This window comes from Akebia trifoliata, chromosome 6 (assembly GCF_017979445.1).
Source record: "Akebia trifoliata isolate Shusen 1 chromosome 6, ASM1797944v1, whole genome shotgun sequence".
Classification (NCBI taxonomy): domain Eukaryota; kingdom Viridiplantae; phylum Streptophyta; class Magnoliopsida; order Ranunculales; family Lardizabalaceae; genus Akebia; species Akebia trifoliata.
Window position 1 is genome coordinate 16,290,459 of NC_141380.1, and position 22,750 is coordinate 16,313,208.

Here is a 22,750-nt window from a genome sequence, read left to right on the forward strand (position 1 = left end):
TAATTAGAATTATTTTAGATAGAGTTAGTGTTTAATTAGAATTATCTTTAAATAGAGTTATTGTTTAATTAGAATTACATTAGATAGTTTTATACTTTAATTAAATTTCTATTAGATAGTTTTAGAGTTTAATTAGGTTTCTTTTAGATAGTTTTAGAATTTAATTAGAATTCTTTTAAATATTTTTAGAGTTTAATTTGAATTACATTAGGGTTTTGATTTTAGTCTTATTAGATATATTAAGATTTTGACTTAAGTCTCACTTGATTGACTAGAATTTAGGGTTTTGACTTAAGTCTTACTTACTTGATTAGATTTTATGATTTTAACTTAAGTCTTACTTGATTGACTTGACGTTAAGATTTTGACTTGAGTCTTACTTGATTGACTTTAATTTTAATTAGGATTTCACTTTACATTAATGTTTTAATTAAAAATTTTAATTATTAAAATTATGAAATTACCGTTTTACCCTCGGAGAGGACTTTTTGTGTTTTAAGTCATTTTTAAATGTTCCAAGATGTTTTGGAATCAATTTTTCGTAAGGAATTCAATGTGAATATTAGTTTTTGAAATTCTTTTGTGTGAAATGATCGTGAACTTTATGAGGGACATTTTCATAATTTTATCAAATTTTATGAAAATTGACGAAATGATTTATTTGGTTTCGATTTGTTGTTTTATGTGTTTGAAAGGATTTTTCTAAGCGTAATGTAGGCTTTAGGGATGTTTTGAGGTTAGGGTTATTTTAGTAATTTGATCATTTTTTAGTGATTTTTATCGTAAAGGTTCTTTTTTTCTGCAAGATGATGATTTCTATATTTTTGGAGTTATATTTTCCTAGCGTAGTATGGTTTCTAGAGTTTTGTTAATTTGAGATACCTCATCCGAATTTCTAAAATATATCTAGCAACAAAAATATAGCATTGGAATAATCATCCATCATTGGGAACCGTCTCAATCGGGTTGACTAGTTGATTAATCAGGCGAATGCAAAAATGGGGTGTCTACAGTTACCAACTCTCACTACAAAAAATCTTACCAAGTTTCGTTAAAAAATTGATTCTCTAATCATCTTTTCTCTATTCTCACATCAATCCTCTAAAAATAAAAATACACTCTTACATTTTACTAAGGACTTAAGAAGACATTGAAGAAGAAGATGAAGAAAAGAAAGGAAAGTAAGATTGAAGCTTCAAGGTGGGTCGAAGGATCAATACCCCATACTATCTCTCTCTCTCTCTCTTTTTACCCTATGCTCATCCCTCTTCTACTATCCCCCTCCTCTATTTATTTTTGTTTTATAAGGCCTCTAAGATGTAGTACTCCCCTCCCTTATCTCCGATAGATTGGATTTCGGTCCGATTGAAAATATAAGGGCTGTAATCCCTTTTAAAAATAAAATTTATTTTAATCCTTAAATCATTTTGAGGCAATCGGTGTGTGGTGCCCTCTCAACTCATGAGAATGGATCCTAAACCTTAGTCAATATTTTTTAAATCAAATTTGGTCCTCAAGGTAAAGGTTTATAAGGATCATCCCCTTCAATGGAATGATCCTATAATCAAGCCAAAAACAAATCCCTACTTAAGGTACAAACACACAACACGTGGCACTTTACTTTTTCGCACCTTTTAATCAAAATGACCGAGTTGTGTTGAGGTTACCGCCACTTGGCGAGGAGAAAAGGATGCCTAACATCTTCTCTTTTCTCCAATCGAGTCGCTTACCCCGATCTCAAGGTTTGATTAGTTCTTATCTGAACGAGAGTCGCTAAACGTCAAAAATGTCACTTTTTCAAAATATACATCGGGTGACCATTCACACCCACTTATAATATGAATGGTGGCGACTCCAAATCTTAGTAGATATGGCCCTCATAATCGAGAACCACGTATCTACAATTATGAAACATCATGTTCCAACTGAGAACGATCCAGTCGTGAATCCCAACTCTCTAATTCCACTACTCTGCCATTGTGTATTATATATCTGTTGTCGTATTTTGATATATAAAATGAAATGCATGTTTAATCTTTCCATTTGGTTAATTAGATTTGTATAAAAATAAAATATTATAGTGAATACTGTTGATTGATGTAATGTGAGTTTTCAAATATTTAGTTGCTCATCCCTAATTATATGTACTAGTTAATTGTAGTTTATTATGTAAAACTTTACATATGTTAAAATAATTTAATATATTTATTCGTTCATGTTAGGAGAGGTTATTGGTAGGAATTGTTTATTTTTCTACTGGACAACCATTGTTACTCACCCTTTTCTTCTCCATTTTTTTAATTTCAGATCTGGAGTTTGGCAAGACAGGTGTAGATCACGAATGAGGACTATCTGATAGGTCAGATAGACGATCAAAGTCCGTTACTTGGTGAGTACTGGGGCTATATCCCCTAGTGGTGTTAGTTTGTCTAGGAGTATTATGGATTCTATATAGAGCATTATGACTTTTGTTAGAATGATGGGTTTTGTATAATTATGTATTTTGTTTATCTTTCCGTACTCTGATCTATCGTATGTTATTAGACGTATATAGGCTTCCGTTAGTATTATATTTTGTATGTGTATATGTAGGATATAATATATATTATTTATCAGGTGAAGCAAATATTTAGTGCCTTGGAATGAACATAAACAGAGGAAACCATGCCAAAATTTTGAGGCACCACCTACTACCTCGAGATTTAACATGGGGTTTTGTGTTAATGTTTCAGGAGCATCACAAGGATGAGCTTGTCTCGGAGTACTATATTTAATATTAGGCCCATCAAGATGATTACATTTCACAACAATATACTTTAGGTGAGTAGTTCTAGTGCAAGCTGACAGTGACAGTGATGAGCATTGGTATATGCAAAATGTTTGTAAAATTTTTAGGGTTGTTTATGTGCCTATTAGGCCAATGTTGATGTTGGATGACCCCTTATTGACACAAACAAAATCTTGGAACCACTTTTTGCGTCGATAGGGCCCATCCAACATGACTCAATCCATGTGATATTTGGACTATCAACATGGAACACACTAAAATAGTTTTTGTTTTTAGAACTAATATTATCTCGAAAGATGTAGATTTTTAGGAACACTTCATGTTTATGAGTTCTTATCATTTTCTAACAAACAACTAATGTAGATTACTTTTATCTCATAATCAAATCTTAGATTTTAATGTTTTGTCTTTTCTTCATGATTTACTATTACAATAGAAAGTGAAAAAATACAAAAGAGGAAACGAAAAATCTATCATTATTTTGGTTGCTATATTACAAAGAAGACGAGAATGTTGTGATGGTTTACCAGCTAACAAATGAGATGAAGATGATGGGAAGAACATGAAGAAGGGTAAAGGTCTAGGTTTGGTTAGTAGATGCACTTAATAGGGGAGATGCATTTATCAAGTATTATAACTAACCTCGAGGGTTGGTTCAATGGCAATTTCAAATCCAATAAGTGATGAGAGTCCGTAGGTTGTGTGTTCGATACCTAGTATGAGCAATGCCTCCTCGAGGTCACCTGCGAGGGTGTACTCTCACTTACCTGGTGTGTGTGATGTGCAGGTGTTGCACGTGCCCGAGGCCAGATGCCTTGGTCCAAGCCCTAACTCATTCGATCCCACTAATCGAATGTAAGTTCGTATACTCCTATTAACAAAAAAAGTATTATAACTTATGAAGGTGGGGCTTAGACCCATAGACCATATTGGAAAGTGAATGGGGGAGTGCATTAATCAAATATTATAACCTATAAAGGCAAGGCTTAGACCCATAGCCCACTCAGCTGGCTTGACATATTGCAAGGTGGCTTTGAGGTTGTGGGGATCAAGAATAGCTTACCCATAAAAAAAAACCTATAAAAGATGCATTCAAATTAAATTGTGGGTGCAACATGAACTATCCTTCTGGAAATCTCTCTCCGAATTTCAAAAACTCAGTCCAATAGGATGATTATGTGTCATTTTATTTTATTTTCCTTCAAATAAAATAATTATTTTAAGATTTATATTTTTATTATATAAATATTTGTATTTTATAAAGAGAGATTCTATTGTCACACCAACTTTTACTAAGCTACCCCAACATGTATGCTATAGTTTGGTAGTATGCATTGGGGTGTTCTTAGTAAAACTTGGGATGAAAATATAATATCTCTTTACCCCCTGTGATTTGGCATAATTTCTATGTCGAACCCGTAATGTTTTGACAATTATACTTACCTTCCTTTGCCCTACTTGCCGTCAATCAAATAATTAAAAAAAATTATTTTTCTTTGGTAAAGATAGTTATACTCATTTTTTATATAACTAAAAATGGGCACGAGCTATTGACACCTACTTACTGCTTTCACCCATTATACTTGTGGGTGTATGCAACAACAAATTATCTGCTAGTTTTATTCACGAATTTATTTTAAAACAAATAGTAATCTATCGAACTTTTTAATAATTTTCGGTAAATACATACCGAACTCACATGGGATCGTGGGCAAGGAATTGTTAGGTAAATAACTATCGACCTAATAATGATAAATTCGATAGGAACATACTGAAAAATATGCTATCATACGGTAGGTACATATCGAACAGTTCTTTACATGGGGATTTCATGTGAAAAATTGCATTCGATATGTACTTATCAAAATAGTGCTGATGAGTTTAGTCCTGACTTACCGAATGTACTAGAAATTCTGATTTTATTTTATTTATTTATTTATTTTATGCAAACGATAAAGATAAGATCGATTTTTAACATGATTCATTTGCAAAATGATTAAAAATAATTTCAATAATAAAAAATTGATGAAAATAAATGATAAAAACTCACTTCCATCTATCAAAGTGCTTAATTATACCAAATAATGGTAAACAAAATCAGATTTTAATGAATAATGTTTCTTATAAATGGATTAAAACACATCGTTTGATGAGTCTCTAAAGAAAAATCGGTTGATTATGTAGATTTGCCTGAACTTTGATAGGATTTTTCGATATGGATATTTCAATAGGGTTTGATATGCTTCGAATCAGTGGAGGGAGAAGTTGCGTTCGTTAGGTGAGTGTTAGGAGGTTGTATGCAATAAAACATAATAAACTCTAAAATAATATTTACATACTTACACATTATTGATATTTAATGTTTAAATGGGTGTAGCGAGCAAAAAAGTGGGTGTAACCCATAAAAATATCCCTGTGATTAAAATGCGTCACGCATGAGTGTGGAACCCAGACATTTTTATAGTTTTAAAATTGATTTATTTTTATTAAAAAAGAAAAGAAAAGAAATGGGTAAAACAGTAAAATAACATCTGAATTTTAACACTGTCCGTCCGTATGTGAGAGGTGAGGTAGGTGTAATTGTCAAGATGTTAGGGGGTCAAAATGGAATTATGTTAAACCACAGGAGGTTAAAGTGTAAATTGCCCTAAAAATTACAGTGAGTGGTTGACTGTTGACTCTTATAAAACGAGTTGAGAGTTGACTCTGTGTTTTACCGAGACGAAACTGGGTTTGAGAACCCTGCTCAAGACGAACTGAGTCTGAGAGTGTGAGAGAGAGTGAGAGAGAGAGAGGGTTTGTAGGAGATGAGATGAGATGCTTAGCAGAGCTTCAAGACGTTTGTTTTCGACTTCTTCTCCCCAACCATGGCTTTTCGTGGGCTTGGGAAACCCTGGAGAGAAATACCAAGAAACAAGGCACAACGTAACGTATCCACTCCTCTACACTTGCGTTACTCCTTCTTCTCCTCCTCCTCCAATTTTGCTCCACTAAAACCCTAATCATCCAATCTCTGTGCATATTTGATTGAAACAGGTAGGGTTCAATATGATCGATGCATTCGCTGAGTCGCTAGGGATTTCTATGAACACTGTTCACTGCAAATCTCTCTTTGGACAAGGCACGTTTGATATATATATATATATATTTCTTTAATTCAATTTTAGTTTAAAAATTCAATCTTGATATTCGAAAAAAAAATCATGGATGAGTGATTTTTGTTGTTTAGGTTTAGTTGGTGATGTTCCAATTTTTCTAGCAAAGCCACAGACTTATATGAATTTGAGTGGTGAATCTGTAAGTTCTCAAATCAATTTTTTGTTTTGTATTTCCGAATATATGATCGATCACTATTATTGTCTGAGATGTAAATCTTGGTGTTTGTACTTTTATGAAGTATTGGTAACAAATGTATGGTCTATTTAAATTTTGATGGTATTGAAAACTTCACTTCCACAAAAAGTTTTCATGGTGATTTTATATGCACTTATCATAGAATTGACCTTCCGGACATAAAAAACAAATTGATTGCTTTATATCTTTGTTTTATGGTTTAATCTTTATTCCTTTACTCTCTCTACCATAGTTTCATTGCGTGAGTCACAAGCTCAATACAGACACTTGGTTCAAATTTATATGCCTTGATCTTGTATATAGGTATTTCATTCTTGCTCCCTGATTGCTTCACTTACCGGGGTGGTGGTCATGCAAAACACACTCCAATGAGCCCAATTCGATAGAGTATTGAGTTTTAGAGCCAAATGTTTCGTACCTTTGCCTTCATTCCATAGATTTTTAAGCTATCCATTTCCATCTGCTGTGAATGCATTGATGTGCCCTTCAATCATGGGGCTGACTAGGACACATGGATCCACGAAGGCCCTTCCCATGGCTTGATTGTCCCATCCTTCATGATCATGGGTTATGTCATTTGTAACTGTTTCGTATGTTCAGTAATGGCTTAATGAGTGAGTGTTACTGCGATTGTTATCGTTCACGACGTTGGTGATGTCATCTTTATTTTGATGTCTCAACTTTTTATTTTTGATACGTAATTTTTTTTTTGAAACGAGGACAAGTAGTCCTCAATGAAATATACAAAGCAAACAAAAGCAAAGGTAAACTAGCAAAGAAAAAGAAACAAAGTGATTACTCCCTAATTACATTTTCCCAGCTAAACAAGAAGTCCTAAAAAAAGTAACCCCTAAACTCCTTAAATTGCTTATGCCAATAAAACAACAAACCAAGGATATCGAAGACTAGATCATGCAAATTACTTTCCTTCCTATCAAATGTGCATGAGTTCCTCTCTTTCCAAAAATCCCAACAAATTGCAAAGGGTGTTAGCTTCCACCCCTAAACTCAGAAGTTATTAGAAGCAAGAAATGGTCTATCATCGAGGATTTGGAGGTTCTGGGGAGGAAAAATGGACATGCATCTGGCAAGAGGATCTTAGGCAAGGGTAAGGGGAGCAAAACATCAGTTTTTAATGTTGTTTAAATTATTATCGTGGAACATCAGGGGTTTGAATGATCCAAGGAAAAGGGTAGTGATCAAATCCATTTTAGTAATTCGAAACTGCAGATTGTGGCTCTTCAAGAGTTGAAATTGGAGTTTGTAAATCAGAGGGTGATTTTGGATTTATGGGGCAGCAAGTATGTGGGTTGGTGTTTTGTTCCAGCTATTGGTATAGCATGGAGTATAATCTTGCTGTGGGATAGTAGGAGGTTGGTGGTAGAGGATTCACCGTTGGGTGCGTTTTTGGTTTTCATTTTATGTAGGTTATCTGATAGCAATTTCCAGTGGGTTTTCACAGGAGTTTATGGGCCATCGAAGGATAGGGATTTTGAACAGTTCTGGGAAGAATTGAATGATGTCAATGTTTACTGGAGCTTGCCACTCATTGGGGGTGATTTTAATGTTATCCGATTTTCGTTCGAAAAGTTAGGGGGTTCAAGGATGATGTTGAAAATGAAGAAGTTTGATGATTTTGTTCATAGTAACAAGTTGGTGGGTTTACCTTTAAATGAGAGGTAATTCTCGTGGTCTAATAACTAAGGGATCTAAATCTTGAGCAAACTCGACAGGTTTTTGGTATCTTCTAATTAGGACGATCACTTTGTAGATTTTTCTCAAGTTACAGTTCCTAATCCAGCGTCGGATCATTGCCTAATTCTTTTTCAGGTGGGCACAGTTGTTAGGCGGCTGTCTCCATTTAGATATGAAAACATGTGGCTTTTGCAAGAAAACTTTGAGGAACTTATCGAGAATTGGTGTTCATGTTCGAATTTCTTAGGAAGGTCGGGGCTAGTGTTTCGGTTGAAGCTTAAATTCATCAAAGACAAAATCAAGGAATGGAACAAAGAGGTGTTTGGGAGAGTAGAAATGAAGAAAAAGGAACTCTTGAGGGAGTTGGAAGAGCTAGACACTAGAGAGGAAATGGGCTTGCTTTCTCCGGGGAGTAGAGCTAGGAAGGGAGATATTCAGGAGTACAACAACAAGGTGAATGTGGAAGAGGTGTGTTGGAGACAAAAATTGAGGAATCGATGGCTTAAGGAAGGGGACGACAATACCAAGTTTTTCCATCACATGGCTAATGCTAATAGGAGGTCTAACAATATTTCAAAAATTAGGCTTGGGGGATGGTAGGTGGAAGGCGAAGTGGAGGTTAGGAAAGAGGTGGCCGATTTTTATGCAAACTTATATTCTGAAACGCATGATGTCAGACCAAAATTGGATGGATTGCACTTCGACAGTATATCTGAAGCACAAAGATTGTGGTTAAAGAGACCCTTCGAGGAAGTTTGGGAATCTATTTCTAGCTTTTGTTCAGATATAGCTCCTGGGCCAGATAGATTCACTTTGGGTTTCTTCAAGAAGTGTTGGGGCATTATTAAGGTCCGATGGCTATCGTAACAGATCTTTTTAAGAATTGGGTGTTAAATACAGGGTTGAACTGCACGTTTGTGACTCTTATTCCTAAGAAAGTGGAGGTAGATGACATTGAGGATTTGAGACCAATCAGCTTGGTGCTCGCAATGAGGATAAAAGAGGTATTACTTGGGATCATTGGTATAAGTCAAGGGGCCTTTGTGAGTGGGAGACAAATCTTGGATGGAGTCCTCATAGCGAACGAATGCCTAGATTCGAGGTTAAAATTGGGAATCCTGGGGTTAGTTTGCAAGATAGATTTGGAGAAAGCTTATGAACACATCAGTTGGAGTTGCCTTAGATATTTATTGGGTAGAATGGGGTTTGGTTACAAGTGGATTCACTAGGTGATGAGGTGCATTTCTTCCTTGACTTTTTTGGTCTTGGTGAACGGTTCTTCAGAAGGCTTCTTTAGAAGTTCTAGGGGTCTACGGCAAGGAGATCCTCCACCCTCCTTTTTGTTCCTGGTGGTGGTAAAGGCTTTGGGTAGAATGGCGGGGAAAGTCATGGAGAATGGTGATCTTAAGGGCTTTCAACTGAGTAGAGAGGGCCTAAGTGTAACCCAATTGCAGTTTGCGGATGACACGTTGATTTTCCTGGATGCTGAGGTCGAGTAGGTGAGGTTCTTAGGAGGTATTCTTTGTTGCTTTGAGGCGGACACAGGTTTAGGTGTAAACCTTAGAAAAAGCAAAGTGTATTCCATGGGTCAAGTTTTAGAAGTGGATCTCTTGGCTGCGACATTAGGGTGTTATGCAGGTGTTCTTCCTTTCTCTTATCTAGGCTTACCCTTGGGAGCCCCTTACAAGAACAAGAGTTTATGGGAGCCCGTGATAGAAAAAGTCTCTAGGAGGTTATGTGGGTGGCAATGGAGCTACTTATCGAAAGGTGGCAAACTAACTTTGATTAAAAGTGTGTTATCTAGAATCCCGGTATACTATCTTTCCTTGTTCATAATTCTTAAAAGCGTGGAGCTAAGGCTAAACAAGCTGTTTAGAGACTTCTTATGGCATGACAGAGTAGGGAAAAACAAGCTTCATTTGGTTAGTTAGAGAAACATTTGTTCAGTTAAGAAATGGGGAGGTCTTGGATTCAAGAAGATCGGAAGGCTCAATTGCGCCTTGCTTGGAAAATGGTTATGGAGACTACGGTTACATCCGGTTGCAAACTTTAGAGTGTTGGAAAATGGATCTATAGGATGGGATTTGAGTCTCAGAAGGTTGTTGAATGACCGGGAGATGATGGAGGTGTCTGAGTTGATAGGTCTGTTAGAGGGCGTGTTAGTAGATGATCAAGCGGACGATGGAAGATTATGGGCTCCCAATAAAAAAGGCTTATTCTTGGTCAATGATTTCTACAAAGATCTCACTTGTACAGGAGAGTTGTCCTTCCCTTATATTGCGGTTTGGGGCCCAAGGGTACCCTCCAAAGTCGTCTTTTTTTGTTTGGACAGTGGTTTGGAAAAGAATTCAAATACAAGACTGTCTTAGGAAAAGAGGTTTTTGCAGACCAAACAGATGTTGCATGTGTTTATCTAACATGGAATCTGCCAATCACCTTTTAAGTTCATTGTGAGATTGCAAGTAAGGTTTGGGATTGTGTTTACTTTATGTTTGGGGTGGATTGTTGTGCCTCGGGCACCATTAGAGGTATTTTTGAGGAATGATTTCAGATGGGGTTGGATATTCACCATGCTAAGAAGTTAATTTGGAGTTTAACGCCATTCGTGATCCTTTGGGGTATTTGGCTTGAACGAAATGCTAGAACTTTCCAAGGAAACTCGAAGTCAACAGAAAAGATGATTAAATCAATTTTTGGACTTCTTTTCTTTTGGTGCAAAATATTCAAGGAGTTTAAAGGGATGATTTTTTGACTTGATTGGATTTTGTTTGTAATATTGTACCACCCTTGTAGTTTTTGTTCTTTTAGTGTTCTTGTGGTTGTTTCTCTTTTGGGAGGGTCATCTCGACACTCCTTTTTTGTATCATTTTTTTCAATCTTATCAATAAAAAAAGAAGAGTAAAGGAAGGAGCCTTACACCCAAACAAAAGACACAAACGAATAAGGATGGCGCCATGAAACCTTAAACAAAGACAAGAAATGGGACCAAACTCCGAAAACCACATTGCAATGGAAGAGAGTATGCCCTACCAACTCCCCACTTATTTTACACATACAACAAAAATCAACCAACACAAGACCTTTACGTTAAAGAAAGTTAACCGTGGGAAATATATTGAGAGTAGCTAACCACATGAGAAAAGACACTTTTTTAGGCACCTTAGAAAACCAAAAGACCGGGGAAGGAAAACGAACCTCTTGATTGCCTTCAAGCAAATAATAACATGACGTAACAAAAAAGTAACTGTCACTACTTCCTTTCCAAATTTGGTGGTCCTCCCTATCCAACAAAGGACCTATGGAGTAGAGATTGCATTATTAACTTCCCAATTGTTCAACCTTCTTCTAAGGCCAAGGTTCCAAGACTCACCCTTCTTATTTGGAATAAAAAATGCAGAGACAAGCATTATTTTCCTTATGGATAAGCATACAAACTTGGAAACAAAACCGATAAAGGGGACTCACTACACCAACAATCCTCTCAGAAACGAATACGGTTTCCTCTTCCTACCTTGCAGCGAATATGCTCATCTAGAAACCTAAGCATACTTGAAATAGCTTTTTAAACACCGCAATCAAAGGGAATCCTGCTCGGCTTGCCATCCCAACCTAAAGAGTCCTCCTCAAATTCTGTAGCAACAATTTTTCTCCAAAGCTCCTCTTTCTTGATACCAAAATGCTATACCCATTTCCCGAACAAATTCACGGACCTAAGTCTTCTAATACCAAGACCACCCAACAACAATTCATGAGATGAAATCTGCGATTCCCTGATCTGTCGTTCCATAAAAAATCTCTCACAAACTTTTCAAGTTGCCTTTCAACCTTTTTAGGCATAGAGAACAAGAAGAGAAAGTGTGTTAGAATGTTGGCCAGAGTACTCCTGATCAAAGTCAACTTCCCACCCTTCGAGAAATACTTGGCTTTTCACGAGCCACTTGTATACCTAACCCTCTCAATTATGATATCCCACACTGAAGAGGTTCTATACACCACTCCCAGCGGAAGACCCAAGTACAAACCGGGCAAGAGACTCACTTGACACCCCAGAAAATTGACCCAAGCCTCAATATCAGGAATTTCTCCCACTACATAAATCTTGCTCTTTCTCAAATTAATGGGAAGACCTCACACAGTCTCAAACCAACACAAAAGACCTCGAAGAAAGCACACTTGATTAGGCACAACATCTAGAAAAACTGGGGTGTCGTATCAAAATTGGAGATGAGAAACTTTTGACCTATTCTCAGACCCTCCTAAGCTTGCAATAGCACACCACTGAAGTGGCTTTGATGAACATCCTACCCAAAGCTTTGACCACGATATTGAATAGAAAAGGGGAGCGGATCGCCTTGTCTTAACCCTCTAGAGCTTTTAAAAAAACTTACTAAATATACCGTTCACCAAGATAGAAAAGGAATCCGTGGACACACACTTGCTTACCAAGATAGAATAGTTGAATCTGGCTCTTTTATATGTTTTCAATAAGGTGGATGATAGGGCTCATTGACATGTGCTGAAGTTCTTGGGATCACTTACCTCGTGAATTGAGCCGTTGAGAGGATGAAGTTGTATGACGTGACAGGAATATACTAGATATTTATTCTTAGCTCGACATTACCGATTTATTCTAACCCCTCTTTGCATGAGATGCATGCCTTTAATGGAGATAATTCAGGCACTCTCACATTAACTGCTTTGAGAAGAAGAGATGCTTGGAGCCGGCGATTGAGTTATATTCATGCTTGTGTCGTCATGGCTTATCAATTGAAATTCCCTTCTTGGACACTACAACTATGTACTTATGCACTGTATTTTGGTTGACTTATCTCCCTGTATAACTGTCGAGGATTCATTATAAATTCTCTATTGATTTGCATGCTACTTCTTAGGATGAGTCATCCCGATACTTCTGTTTTTATATAAATTGGCTCTCCATGTCATTTGTGTCAAATCTCACCTTTCATTGTGACTATTGTTTTTGCTGCAAAGCTATCCTATTTGAATGTTGCTATCATTTGAGAGTCTGACATTTTTAGTTCAAATGTTTTTGTGGCCTTCATTCCCATGATATGGGCCTTCAGGACTTTGGTATGTGGTGGCCTATGTGCTTTACTACTTAGAAATTTAGGATCCTTTCTGAACCTTTGATGTGAGATTTGTCGTGCCTTGTCATATTAAGTGCTATTAAAGTGGGAAGAGTCCTTGGCGCATCTTTCACAGTTGATGACTCCAATATTGTTTTTTGGCAGTTAATAACGGTGGGCAAGCTTTTTATATCTTCATTGTAATTGATCATAAGCCCCCAGCACCCCCTCTTTCCTCAGTGCAAGTGAGCCGAAATATATTTGTTGCCTCCTGCATTGATTAGGGGTCCTAATGATCAATAGTTGAAGTTACTTTCTTTTTTCTCCTGGCCTTGCGAGTTTTGCTTCAGGGCATGATTATGAGTGTACTTCAGACTAGTGGTGTAGGAGGGCATCTTTTTGTTTTTGATAGGTATAAATTTTATTAAGAATAAAAAAAAGGAGGACTACCTTGTACAAAAAAGCAAGAAAGAGAAACAAAAAAGCTACAAGGCACTTAGGATGAGCATAAGCGTGACAACAAAAAAAGACTCCTTAGATATTTACACCAACAAAAAAAAATGTTCGAGAATGGACAAAAAGCTCCATCTATATTTCCTAGCATCTGACAAACAGTGATAAGGTCCAAAGGTTGTTTTTTCTTTCTATGAGATCTTGCTTTGATGTGCCAGCTTTGAAACATAGCTAAAGCTGAAAGTGAGAAACACTAGAAAATTCATGACAGAGATAAAAGACTGGGCCCAAAATGATGTTTATATTCTCTAATGTAAGGGCTATCTTATCCTGAGCGAGATTGTTTGGTACTCATATTTTGTTTTTCACTTTTGTTCTCGTATTTTCTCATTTCTGGCTTCCAGAGTTTACTTGGACCCAGGATTAAAAGTTCCCATGTTGAGAATTAATCATCCTTCCACAAGCGTGCTTGCAGTGGGTGGACTTGGATCAGGGAATCGATTATATTTTTGGATAATGATTGATTTTCCTTCTTTTTGTGAGTTTACGACTTGTCAAGGAACTGGTTAAGTTCAATCCTTCTAGTTTGCGGCTAACTCACTATCAGATCACCTAATCTGTTATGTTCACAATAACGCCCCAACTCCGTATGGCTATCGAATTAATGACTGCAATACATAATCAATTATGTTTACGGATAATGCCCAATTCTATATAGTTTCTGAATAAATGACTGGACCACGGATTCAATTATGTTTATGGACAATGACCGAATCATTATTGTGTGTGAATTAACGATTGGATCACGGTATCGATTATGTTTAGGGATAACCTGATTCCTTTTAGTTTGCAAATTAATGATCAGATCATGGAATCATTACATTTATGGATCATTATTCTGTATTGTTTGCAATTTTATGGAATGTTGAGCCTCCAATTTCGATGAGGCGTCATCAAGAAGAAGATTTGCGAAAATAATTGATAAAGTAAGAATGTATGACTTGTGTAAATGCGTAGGTTCATTTTGAATCCAGGGTCTTGTTAACATTTCTCTAAGTTCATGGTCTTCAAAGATCAAGTCAATGATCTCTCGTTTGGACCCTTCAAATGATACATACGCGAGCTCCAATCTGTTAAACATGGTACGGTCCTTCACAAGTTACCCCCAAAATCTTTATACTTTTCAAGGAACAAAAGGATTCAATGTCTAGTCGATTTATTGCAAAGAAAATCCTTCTTCCTCTTTCCATTGGTACCAATCAATATGAGCTGTTGGATGTCAATACAGTTTCTTGCACATCGTGCAATATAATATTCGTTGCCACATTCATACGTAAGATTGCCCACTTCCAACTTCCAAAATTTTCAGACAGAACTGTGATGGATTCCGGATTAGTGAAACCTTCAATGGGTTTATGGTTTTTTCCTTCAACTCCTTCCCATAAGTTTCTTGGAATTCACAGTTTTGGTCGTAAGTTGAGTCAAATTGAGTGCTTCCTCCTTACTCAGCCCACAAGGTCCAATGCTTGAGCCATCTCCTTCCAATACTTTCTCCTCTCCCCCTTCTGAGAGAATCAAAGGTCCTTTCCTCCCTTCGAATATTTAACAATTGGAACATTTCTTCCACCCTTGTTTATGCCTCCCTTCACTGGGATAATGTGGCCATCCACCATTGATTTTCTCCAAATTTCTTTGCTCTTTGGAACAAAGACCAAACCATTGGAGAACGTTGGCCAACCAGTGCAACTCTTCAACCAAAAGGAATAAGGTTCTCACCCATCTCTTACTTCACTCTTCTACGAATATTGGTCCGCGATTCTTTTTCAACTCTTTCACTTCAAAGATTTTGAAATCGACGTTGATGATCATGTCGACTTGGAAACCAATATTGATAATCATCTTTATTGTTGCATCCAAGATGGAATGCTATCCCCTCTTAAGGCAACTCCTTCCTTGCCCTAGCTGTTTGAAGAAGCTAGGGAGAGGTCATAGAAACAGAGAATTTCCATGCAAGAAATCATCCGAAGAACTTCAAAGTTTGATGAAGCAACATAGAACTTCAAATTTGATGTACTGGTTGATTGCTGTTAAATACTTAGAAAATGTATATTGCTGCTTACGACGACATTGTTGTGTGCCTGGATAATTGTGATTCTCCTATGAGAATCTCAACTGGTTAATTATAAATTTCAATTTATTTAAAAATATAAGTTGTTCCCTAAGTTCTTACTTTATATCATTTATATGTTTCGGTGAAAAAGAAAGTTTGAAATTATTACTTTGGTGAAATCATCATCCTTATAGAATACAAAGTCCTATTAGTCCACAATCTTGGTCAAGGATCATGGACCAATATTATCTCAAGGAGTACCCTTGCTTGGATGAGATGACTCCTCGTTATTTATTTTTGCCAAGCCACTCCTTGTGGGCTTCTTGTTGAAATGCATATGAAAGTAGATACAAATTTTCAATGTGTGGCTTCTCGTGGCTATCATTGATGTAGTAAGATTTTTCAACCCGAGATTAAGGATAGAGTTATTGTGTCAGAAATTAAATCTTTGCGTGACAATATAGTGGCTTTGTATGACTATTTAGTGATTTCAGATTGTGATGCGATGTGTAATTTTTCATATTTGGGTTGCAATGAATGCAGACTGGACCTCTTGCAGCATATTATAAGCTACCGCTCAATCGTGTGGTTCTGGTACTCCTCCCCCTTACGCATTTTACTGGGTCATTGATGTTAAATTTTTTATCTAATTCTCAAAATCTTGTTTATAAGTTTCATGTTTTTTGTTGTTCGTTCTGTGATTGTAGTTTTTTGATGACATGAACTTGCCGTGTGGGGTGCTTCGTCTACACCACGAAGGAGGACATGGAGGCCATAATGGGTATTGATAGTTGTTTTTATTTATTTATTTATTGTAGCTATTTAATTTATTATAAGCAAGAGAAAAGAGCTGCAAAGGAGTTTGAGGTGACCTGCCTACATGGGCAAAACAAACAAATAATGAGAAAAATGAAAGGAAAAAATGGGAAATATCTCTGGACTTGACTTGCTATCTCCCATCTAAAAGATAAAATCTCAAAGAGAATACAATGAAATTCATTGAAAAGTGTAGACCAAAACAAGATAGAGCCTTGATACTTGGGATTGCTTCATGCATATCAGACTCCTTCCCTTCAGAGTTTCTCATGTTCATTTCCTTCCATGTTCCAACAAACCACAAATTGGGTCACTCTCCAAATAATTATTTTCTTCGAGTTAAAACCCGTGATATTCCAACCATGAAATACATATACTAATGATTCTACTGACGAAGGAAGAGTACCCAATTGATATTGAGGAGATTGAAGGAATGACACCACATAGAATATGCAAAATTTCAATGAAGGAGAAGTGTCTAATAATTTTGTCGCTATTTATGCAAAGGAGAGAAACCTCGACTCTGATGAGTCTATATGAGAGATTGGGTGGTTTATACTCCAATATCCAGTGTGGCCTACCATGCATATATATATATATATATATATATATATATATATATATATATCACTTGGAAGGGATATTGGAACCCATATTACTGATGTCAAGAATGTCAAGAAACTTGGATGTCTCAAATTGAAGATTAACCGTTAAAAGGTATCATTGAAAGATCCTGTCATGACTCTTGGTCCAGACGCTAGTATCACATAAAGGGAGTGATTGGGATGCTGGCCATGCATTTAATCAAGCTAGCTAAAGAATTCACCTCCCAATAATTAAAGTTCTTTTAACTTGAAAATCCCAGGATATTTTGCCAATGAAACAACCAAGAGGTCATGCATCTGCCTATTTTTATTGATAGAGTTAGGGTAGAGTCTGTAAGCTGAAGATGAAGATTAGAATCACCATACAAGCAGCCTTCCTAAAAGCAGCTCCTATTTTATTTACCTACTTTGAAGGCCACCCCTTTTTGGAAATCCTCTAGGAAATTTTGGGTGCCTCCCCACATTCCAAAACTGAAAGGAGATCTATTTCACCACTCCCACCCAAAACTTTTGTTCTTGAATCTTGGTTGGATACATTTCTTCCAAATACCGTTAATTTCAATCCCAAATCATGAGACACACTTGCCAAGTAAAGCAATATTCGTAGCTTTTAAAATTTGGAAGCCCTACCCACCACCCTTCTTTGGGAAACACACCAAGACCCTTTCCATCAAATGGATATCCTTGTGCCGCAAAAGATCTCATAATAACTTATGAAGTTCTTCCTTCGCGAACTTGGCGGTAGAAAATAGAGATAAAAGGACAAAGGAGTGATTGAAGGTGCTTGTTATGAGGGTAGCTTTACCACCTTTGGATAAAAGCCTAGTTCTCCATGATCCTAGCATTTGTCACTAAAGGACTGGTTCCCAAATCAACTTTTCCTTGTGCGCATCTCCCAATGGAAGGCCCAAATAAGATGATGAAGGGCATCCTGTGTCACACCTGTCAGGATCTCTAAATCAAACACTTCCCAACCCCAAAGACGTAACTTTTGGAGAGATTGACTGCAAATTAACATTACCACAAAGCATCATAATAAACCGCTAAAAAATCTGATCTCAGAAGATGAGGCATCTTGAAGTGCCAACTTAGCTAAGTGGTAAGACATGTGGAGTGTTGTTCCCATGTCCTGGTTCAAATCCCCTTGAACCCAACTTCATTTGCTAACCACTAACCCTATACCTATCAAAAAAAAGGATGTTGTTTGTCTGTTTGTGATGGGAAGTCATTAGATCACCTTCATATAGCCCATGACTCTATCAGAAATGTCACTGTTCACACTGGTTTTGACTAGTTGTTGAATTATATTATATGGTTTGGGTTCAAGAGACAAAATTCTAGACAAAGCGTTTTGTCCTATATGGGCTAAAAGTTTCGGAATGGCCTGATTTTTTGTGAAGATGATCTCTATGGTGAGGAAATCATCCTCACAAAAAAAAAAAAAAAAAAAAAAAATAATCAGCCCATTATGAACTTTCTAACCCTAGTTTATAAGTTGAAGAATTGTGGATACCGTCAATTTTTTACTATTAGTTTGTAGCCACTTTTCATGGGGTTAGAAGTTTCAGAATGGGCTGATATTTTGTAAGGATGATCTATTCACCGTAGAGGTCATCCTCACAAAAAAATTCAGCCCTTTCCGAAATTTTTTTGCCATTTAAGACAAAACTTTGTCTAGAATGTTGTCTACCGAATGCTACCCTATATATATGTTGAATATTTGATTATTATAATTACAAGACTTTGAATGGGTGGTTAACCTATTTCCACAAAGATTGTTTCAATGTTTGTTAATTTACATGAGCTGCACCTCAATTGGATATGATGAAGAGATCTAGGTATCTTTCTATAGTTTTACTTGGTGATGCTTGTTTTGTATTTGGGTAACTGCTTTAGTTAACAGCTCATTATTGACCAGACTGAAGAGTACGATCTTTCTTTACTTGATGCTCATTTCATTCTGTACTTGTAATTGGGAAACTGCTTGCTGGCTTAATTACATGGTTCTTATTATTGCCAGGCTGAAGAGCGTGATTTATCATTTTCGTGGGAACAGAGAGTTTGCTCGTCTAAGAATTGGTTGGTTTAAGGTTCAAAATGTCTTTGTTTTAAGCTTCTATAAGCTTTTTGCTGCATAAAAATTCATTCCAATGCATTCTCCTGTTTAAGGTATAGGAAGGCCTCCTGGTCAAATGGATCCGAAGGCTTTTTTGCTTCAGAAGTTCAGTGCAATGGCTCGTGAAAGGGTAAGTTCATGCTAACTATTCCTATTAAACACAGCTGAATTTACATCTTTCACATGGCTTGATGGAAATTTCCGGTGTTTGGTAACATTTAAAGTAGTGATTTTGGGGTCAATAATTGTTTACAAGCCCAATAACGTTTATTAGTCCTTGTAAAGAAGTTTGGTAACCCAAAATGAATTTTTTTTTTCATAGATGAATAATTTCTCATTTAAAACAAAAAAACTTGTGTTTAATGAGGTCAGATTTTCTTGTTCTCCTGTACTTTTTTCCCCTTCCCCCTATATCATGGTCTCTCCATTTCTTTCTTCATCCCCACACCACCATCATTGCCACCACTGCCATCATCATCATCAGCCTCAACATTGATGCAGCCATTGTTTTTACCACCACCACCATCTTTCCAACACCACTGCTGTTGTTTCTGCCACAACTAATACCACCACCGCTACCCTTGTTGCTGAGCTCCCTCGTCTTACCCCCAATTGTGTGTGTGTGTGTGGGTGGGTGGGTGGGTGTGGGTGCTTAGTATTCTTGGAAGTAGAAATATTTCTCTATATTTCATGGCATAACCCCAAGGTTTTGGGATGAGGCTTTGATGATGATGATATTTCATGGAATTGCATTGATACTTGACACTGTGCCAATCTGAAGGGAAACATCAAGCAACTTTGGTCCCAAATGGTCATGAATCCCGCAATTTAGTTGTTTGAACATAAGGTTTAAAATCTTGTCTCGAGGCAAAGTTTTAGTTGGGAGAAAAACTGAGTGTCTGAACCGAAACATGCCTAGCCTATCTGAAACATTCATTACTTCAGGATCACTGTTTTGTTCAATCTCGGCTTCAACTGGAAGGCTCAAACGGAACATTTCGAAAAATACAAAACTTTGAACCATGGATTCAACCTTGATTATATATGTAACAAAAACATTATATAGCTTGGTTTGGTCACAGGGATGTGTGGGATCCATTGGAACCCTGACCATCTAATATGGGGATTGACGACTCACATATATGGTCTTTCCCAGTAATAGTTGTTCAATGTCTTCTACAACTTCTTATCAGTAGTTCAAAGTGAATTTTCTCTTTCCCTATTTTACCTAGACTTCAATACTCCTCAAGTATTTGTATCATAGACAACGTGACATGGATATGGAATCCATGTAATATTTATATTATAAAATAGAATAATAGTGACTATCTTGCCGTTCCCTGACACCCCAAGATATGGGAGTCTATCAAGTTCGACACTTGGGACCCAATACCTACTAAGTTAGCTCTTGCTCTTATTTAACTGATTTCTTTTCTTTGATTATAAGCAGTCTCTAGACTAAGTTGTTGAAGCTGTATTTTTTTTCATTATAATAATTGAGTTTTTCTTTGAGAAGATTGATGCTGCTTTGCAAGAAGGAGTTGGAGCATTGAAGCTTCTCGTGTCCCAAGGCTTGACAGAGAGTGCTAGATGCTTCAACACACAGCAGAAATACAAGCATATTAGACTGCAGTCATCACAAGTGTGAGTATCAGTTTTTCGAGAATCACAATGCTGTACAGGTTAATGCGTCATGATTATCTCCTGTAGTGTTTTTGATCATTATACATAGCTGATCCAGGAATTTTGCTCTTAAATAATAATTTACCGCTTCCACCAATGACCAAAGAATTAAAAAAAAAAAGCATTTTTCACGTATTTTTCCTAGAAAAACACTTTCCTTAGTAAGATATCAACTCTTACTAAGGGTTCTTGAGCTCAAGTGGATTATTGCATTGGCAATCCAGCACCCCAATCCTTTAGATTTCACGGAAAAACACAGATCCAATTTTTTTTTTTCCTAAAAAAAAAAACCAAATTTTTTTGGGCTTGATCTGTGGTTTTAAAAATGAACGGCTACTGAACTGCCAAACTTCAAATTAAAATTCAATGGTGAAAAATAAGTTATTTTTTCAAAGTTCATAGAATTTTTGTCCTCTACATCCCTGTGGCATTGGATCTTTTTTTTTGGGTGCCACAAGGTGAGCTCAATGACCCTGGTAAGATTTAAAATCTTACTAAGGCTAGTTGTACTCTTTGTACTAATAATCCATAATCATCACCATTACCATCTTTTTTTTTTCCCAAGAAATAGAAATAGTAATTCTTTGTTTGAAAACTGTTCATTTCAGTTATTAAATCCTCTGCCCAGTTATTTCTTTCCATCCGATGCCCCATGGCATGCTTGGTTACAAGCTGAAGAATTGAGTTATGAAATGTACGGTGATGAATATGAATTTCATAAAAAGAGAGATGGAAACAGAGGTCTGGGTTAGTGAGTTGGAATTTGGAACCTTGACGAAGACATGATGGTAACGTCTTGATGATCCTTTAGGAATCAAGAAGTATGCTCGGTGGTTGTATTTAGCCTTCTTTCATTAATTCTAGGTGATTATCATAATCCCGTTCTCACTTCTAATTTATTTTAATCTTCTTGTCCCCCATCTCTATTTAGGTGCTTTTGCTGCTATCTTCGATTGTGTGTTTCAGTCATCCTTAACGCTCTTTTTAAATTTGTTTGCATCTATAGTAGCAAAACTGCAAAGGATCTTATTAAATATATTTGCCTTATGTCTTGGCATAAAAAATTGGCATGATTGATGATTTTCTAGCCTTTGCCTTTGTATTGAATGCCTAATTATGGATGAAAGCCGCACCAGGGTTAAACAGCTTATATCTAAAATTTTAACTTAGGATGTATTTGATTGCAACCATGGCTGAAGGGTTCCCAAACCCCATTTCTCTCTCTCTCTCTCTCTCTCTCTCTATATATATATATATATATATATGTGGGTCTCATTCGACAACAAATGTTCAAGAGTCAACACGGAACTATATAGCTTAAAACTTTTAAGAACAAATAGTCCAATCTGAAACTTCTAACCCCATAACAAGTGGTTTAGAATTGTGGACCATCGTTTTTTTATTTATTGTTAATTTGTAAACCACTTTTGATGGGGTTAGAAGTTTCAGATTGGGCTGATTGTTTGCGAGGATGATCTCCTCACCATATGGATCATCCATATAGGATAAATTTTGGCTCCCAACATTGAATCCCTAATGTTGGTTGCCGATCAGTCTTTATATGATATACATAGGGTCCCATTTGTGGGGGACAACGTTGGGAGATAAAAATTGTCCTATGTGACGTAAAAGTTCCAGATTGGGTTGATTTTTTGTGAGGATGATCTTCTTACCATAGAGATCATCCTCATAAAAATCAGCCAAATCCGAAAATTTTAAGTTGTAGTGAAAGCGCCCTCGATCCGCGGGATGCGCGGATTCGTTTTTGACCCTTGAGGTTTGGGAGTCGCCACCTAGTTATTACGGTCTAGGAATCGATCATTGACTCTAAAAACAAAGACAACTAATCTACGAAAGAAAATACGGGTTCGGGGATCATGTTACGGGGTTGGAAGGTGTTAGGCACCAACCCCGCCCGGCAAGTGCCGGTCTCTACTTCTTCCCAAAAATCGGTTCCATTGCAAAATAGATCAAAAATAACAAATAATTATAACAATAAAAAAATATAAACGAAAGTTACCTTGTCGATTACAACGATTCCCT

General features: G+C 36.6%; 1 protein-coding gene across 3 annotated transcripts; it reads left to right on the forward strand.

Moving 5' to 3' along the window:
* The first annotated feature begins 5,544 nt into the window (after positions 1-5,544).
* On the forward strand, positions 5,545-21,784 carry LOC147400323 (Peptidyl-tRNA hydrolase family protein). 3 transcript variants are annotated; one of them, XM_086445973.1, is made up of 9 exons: positions 5,545-5,718; positions 5,825-5,909; positions 6,018-6,085; positions 16,031-16,081; positions 16,195-16,268; positions 18,929-18,987; positions 19,078-19,154; positions 20,541-20,668; positions 21,316-21,784. In XM_086445973.1, exons 1-9 carry the CDS (start codon positions 5,656-5,658, stop codon positions 21,320-21,322), a joined length of 612 nt encoding a protein of 203 aa, XP_086302099.1. In that variant the 5' UTR covers positions 5,545-5,655; the 3' UTR covers positions 21,323-21,784. The 3 variants fall into 3 exon arrangements, with proteins under 3 accessions (XP_086302099.1, XP_086302098.1, XP_086302097.1); XM_086445971.1 differs by having other exon boundaries at positions 5,546-5,713; XM_086445972.1 differs by lacking the exon at positions 21,316-21,784 and having other exon boundaries at positions 5,545-5,713; positions 20,541-20,672.
* Positions 21,785-22,750: the final 966 nt, after the last annotated feature.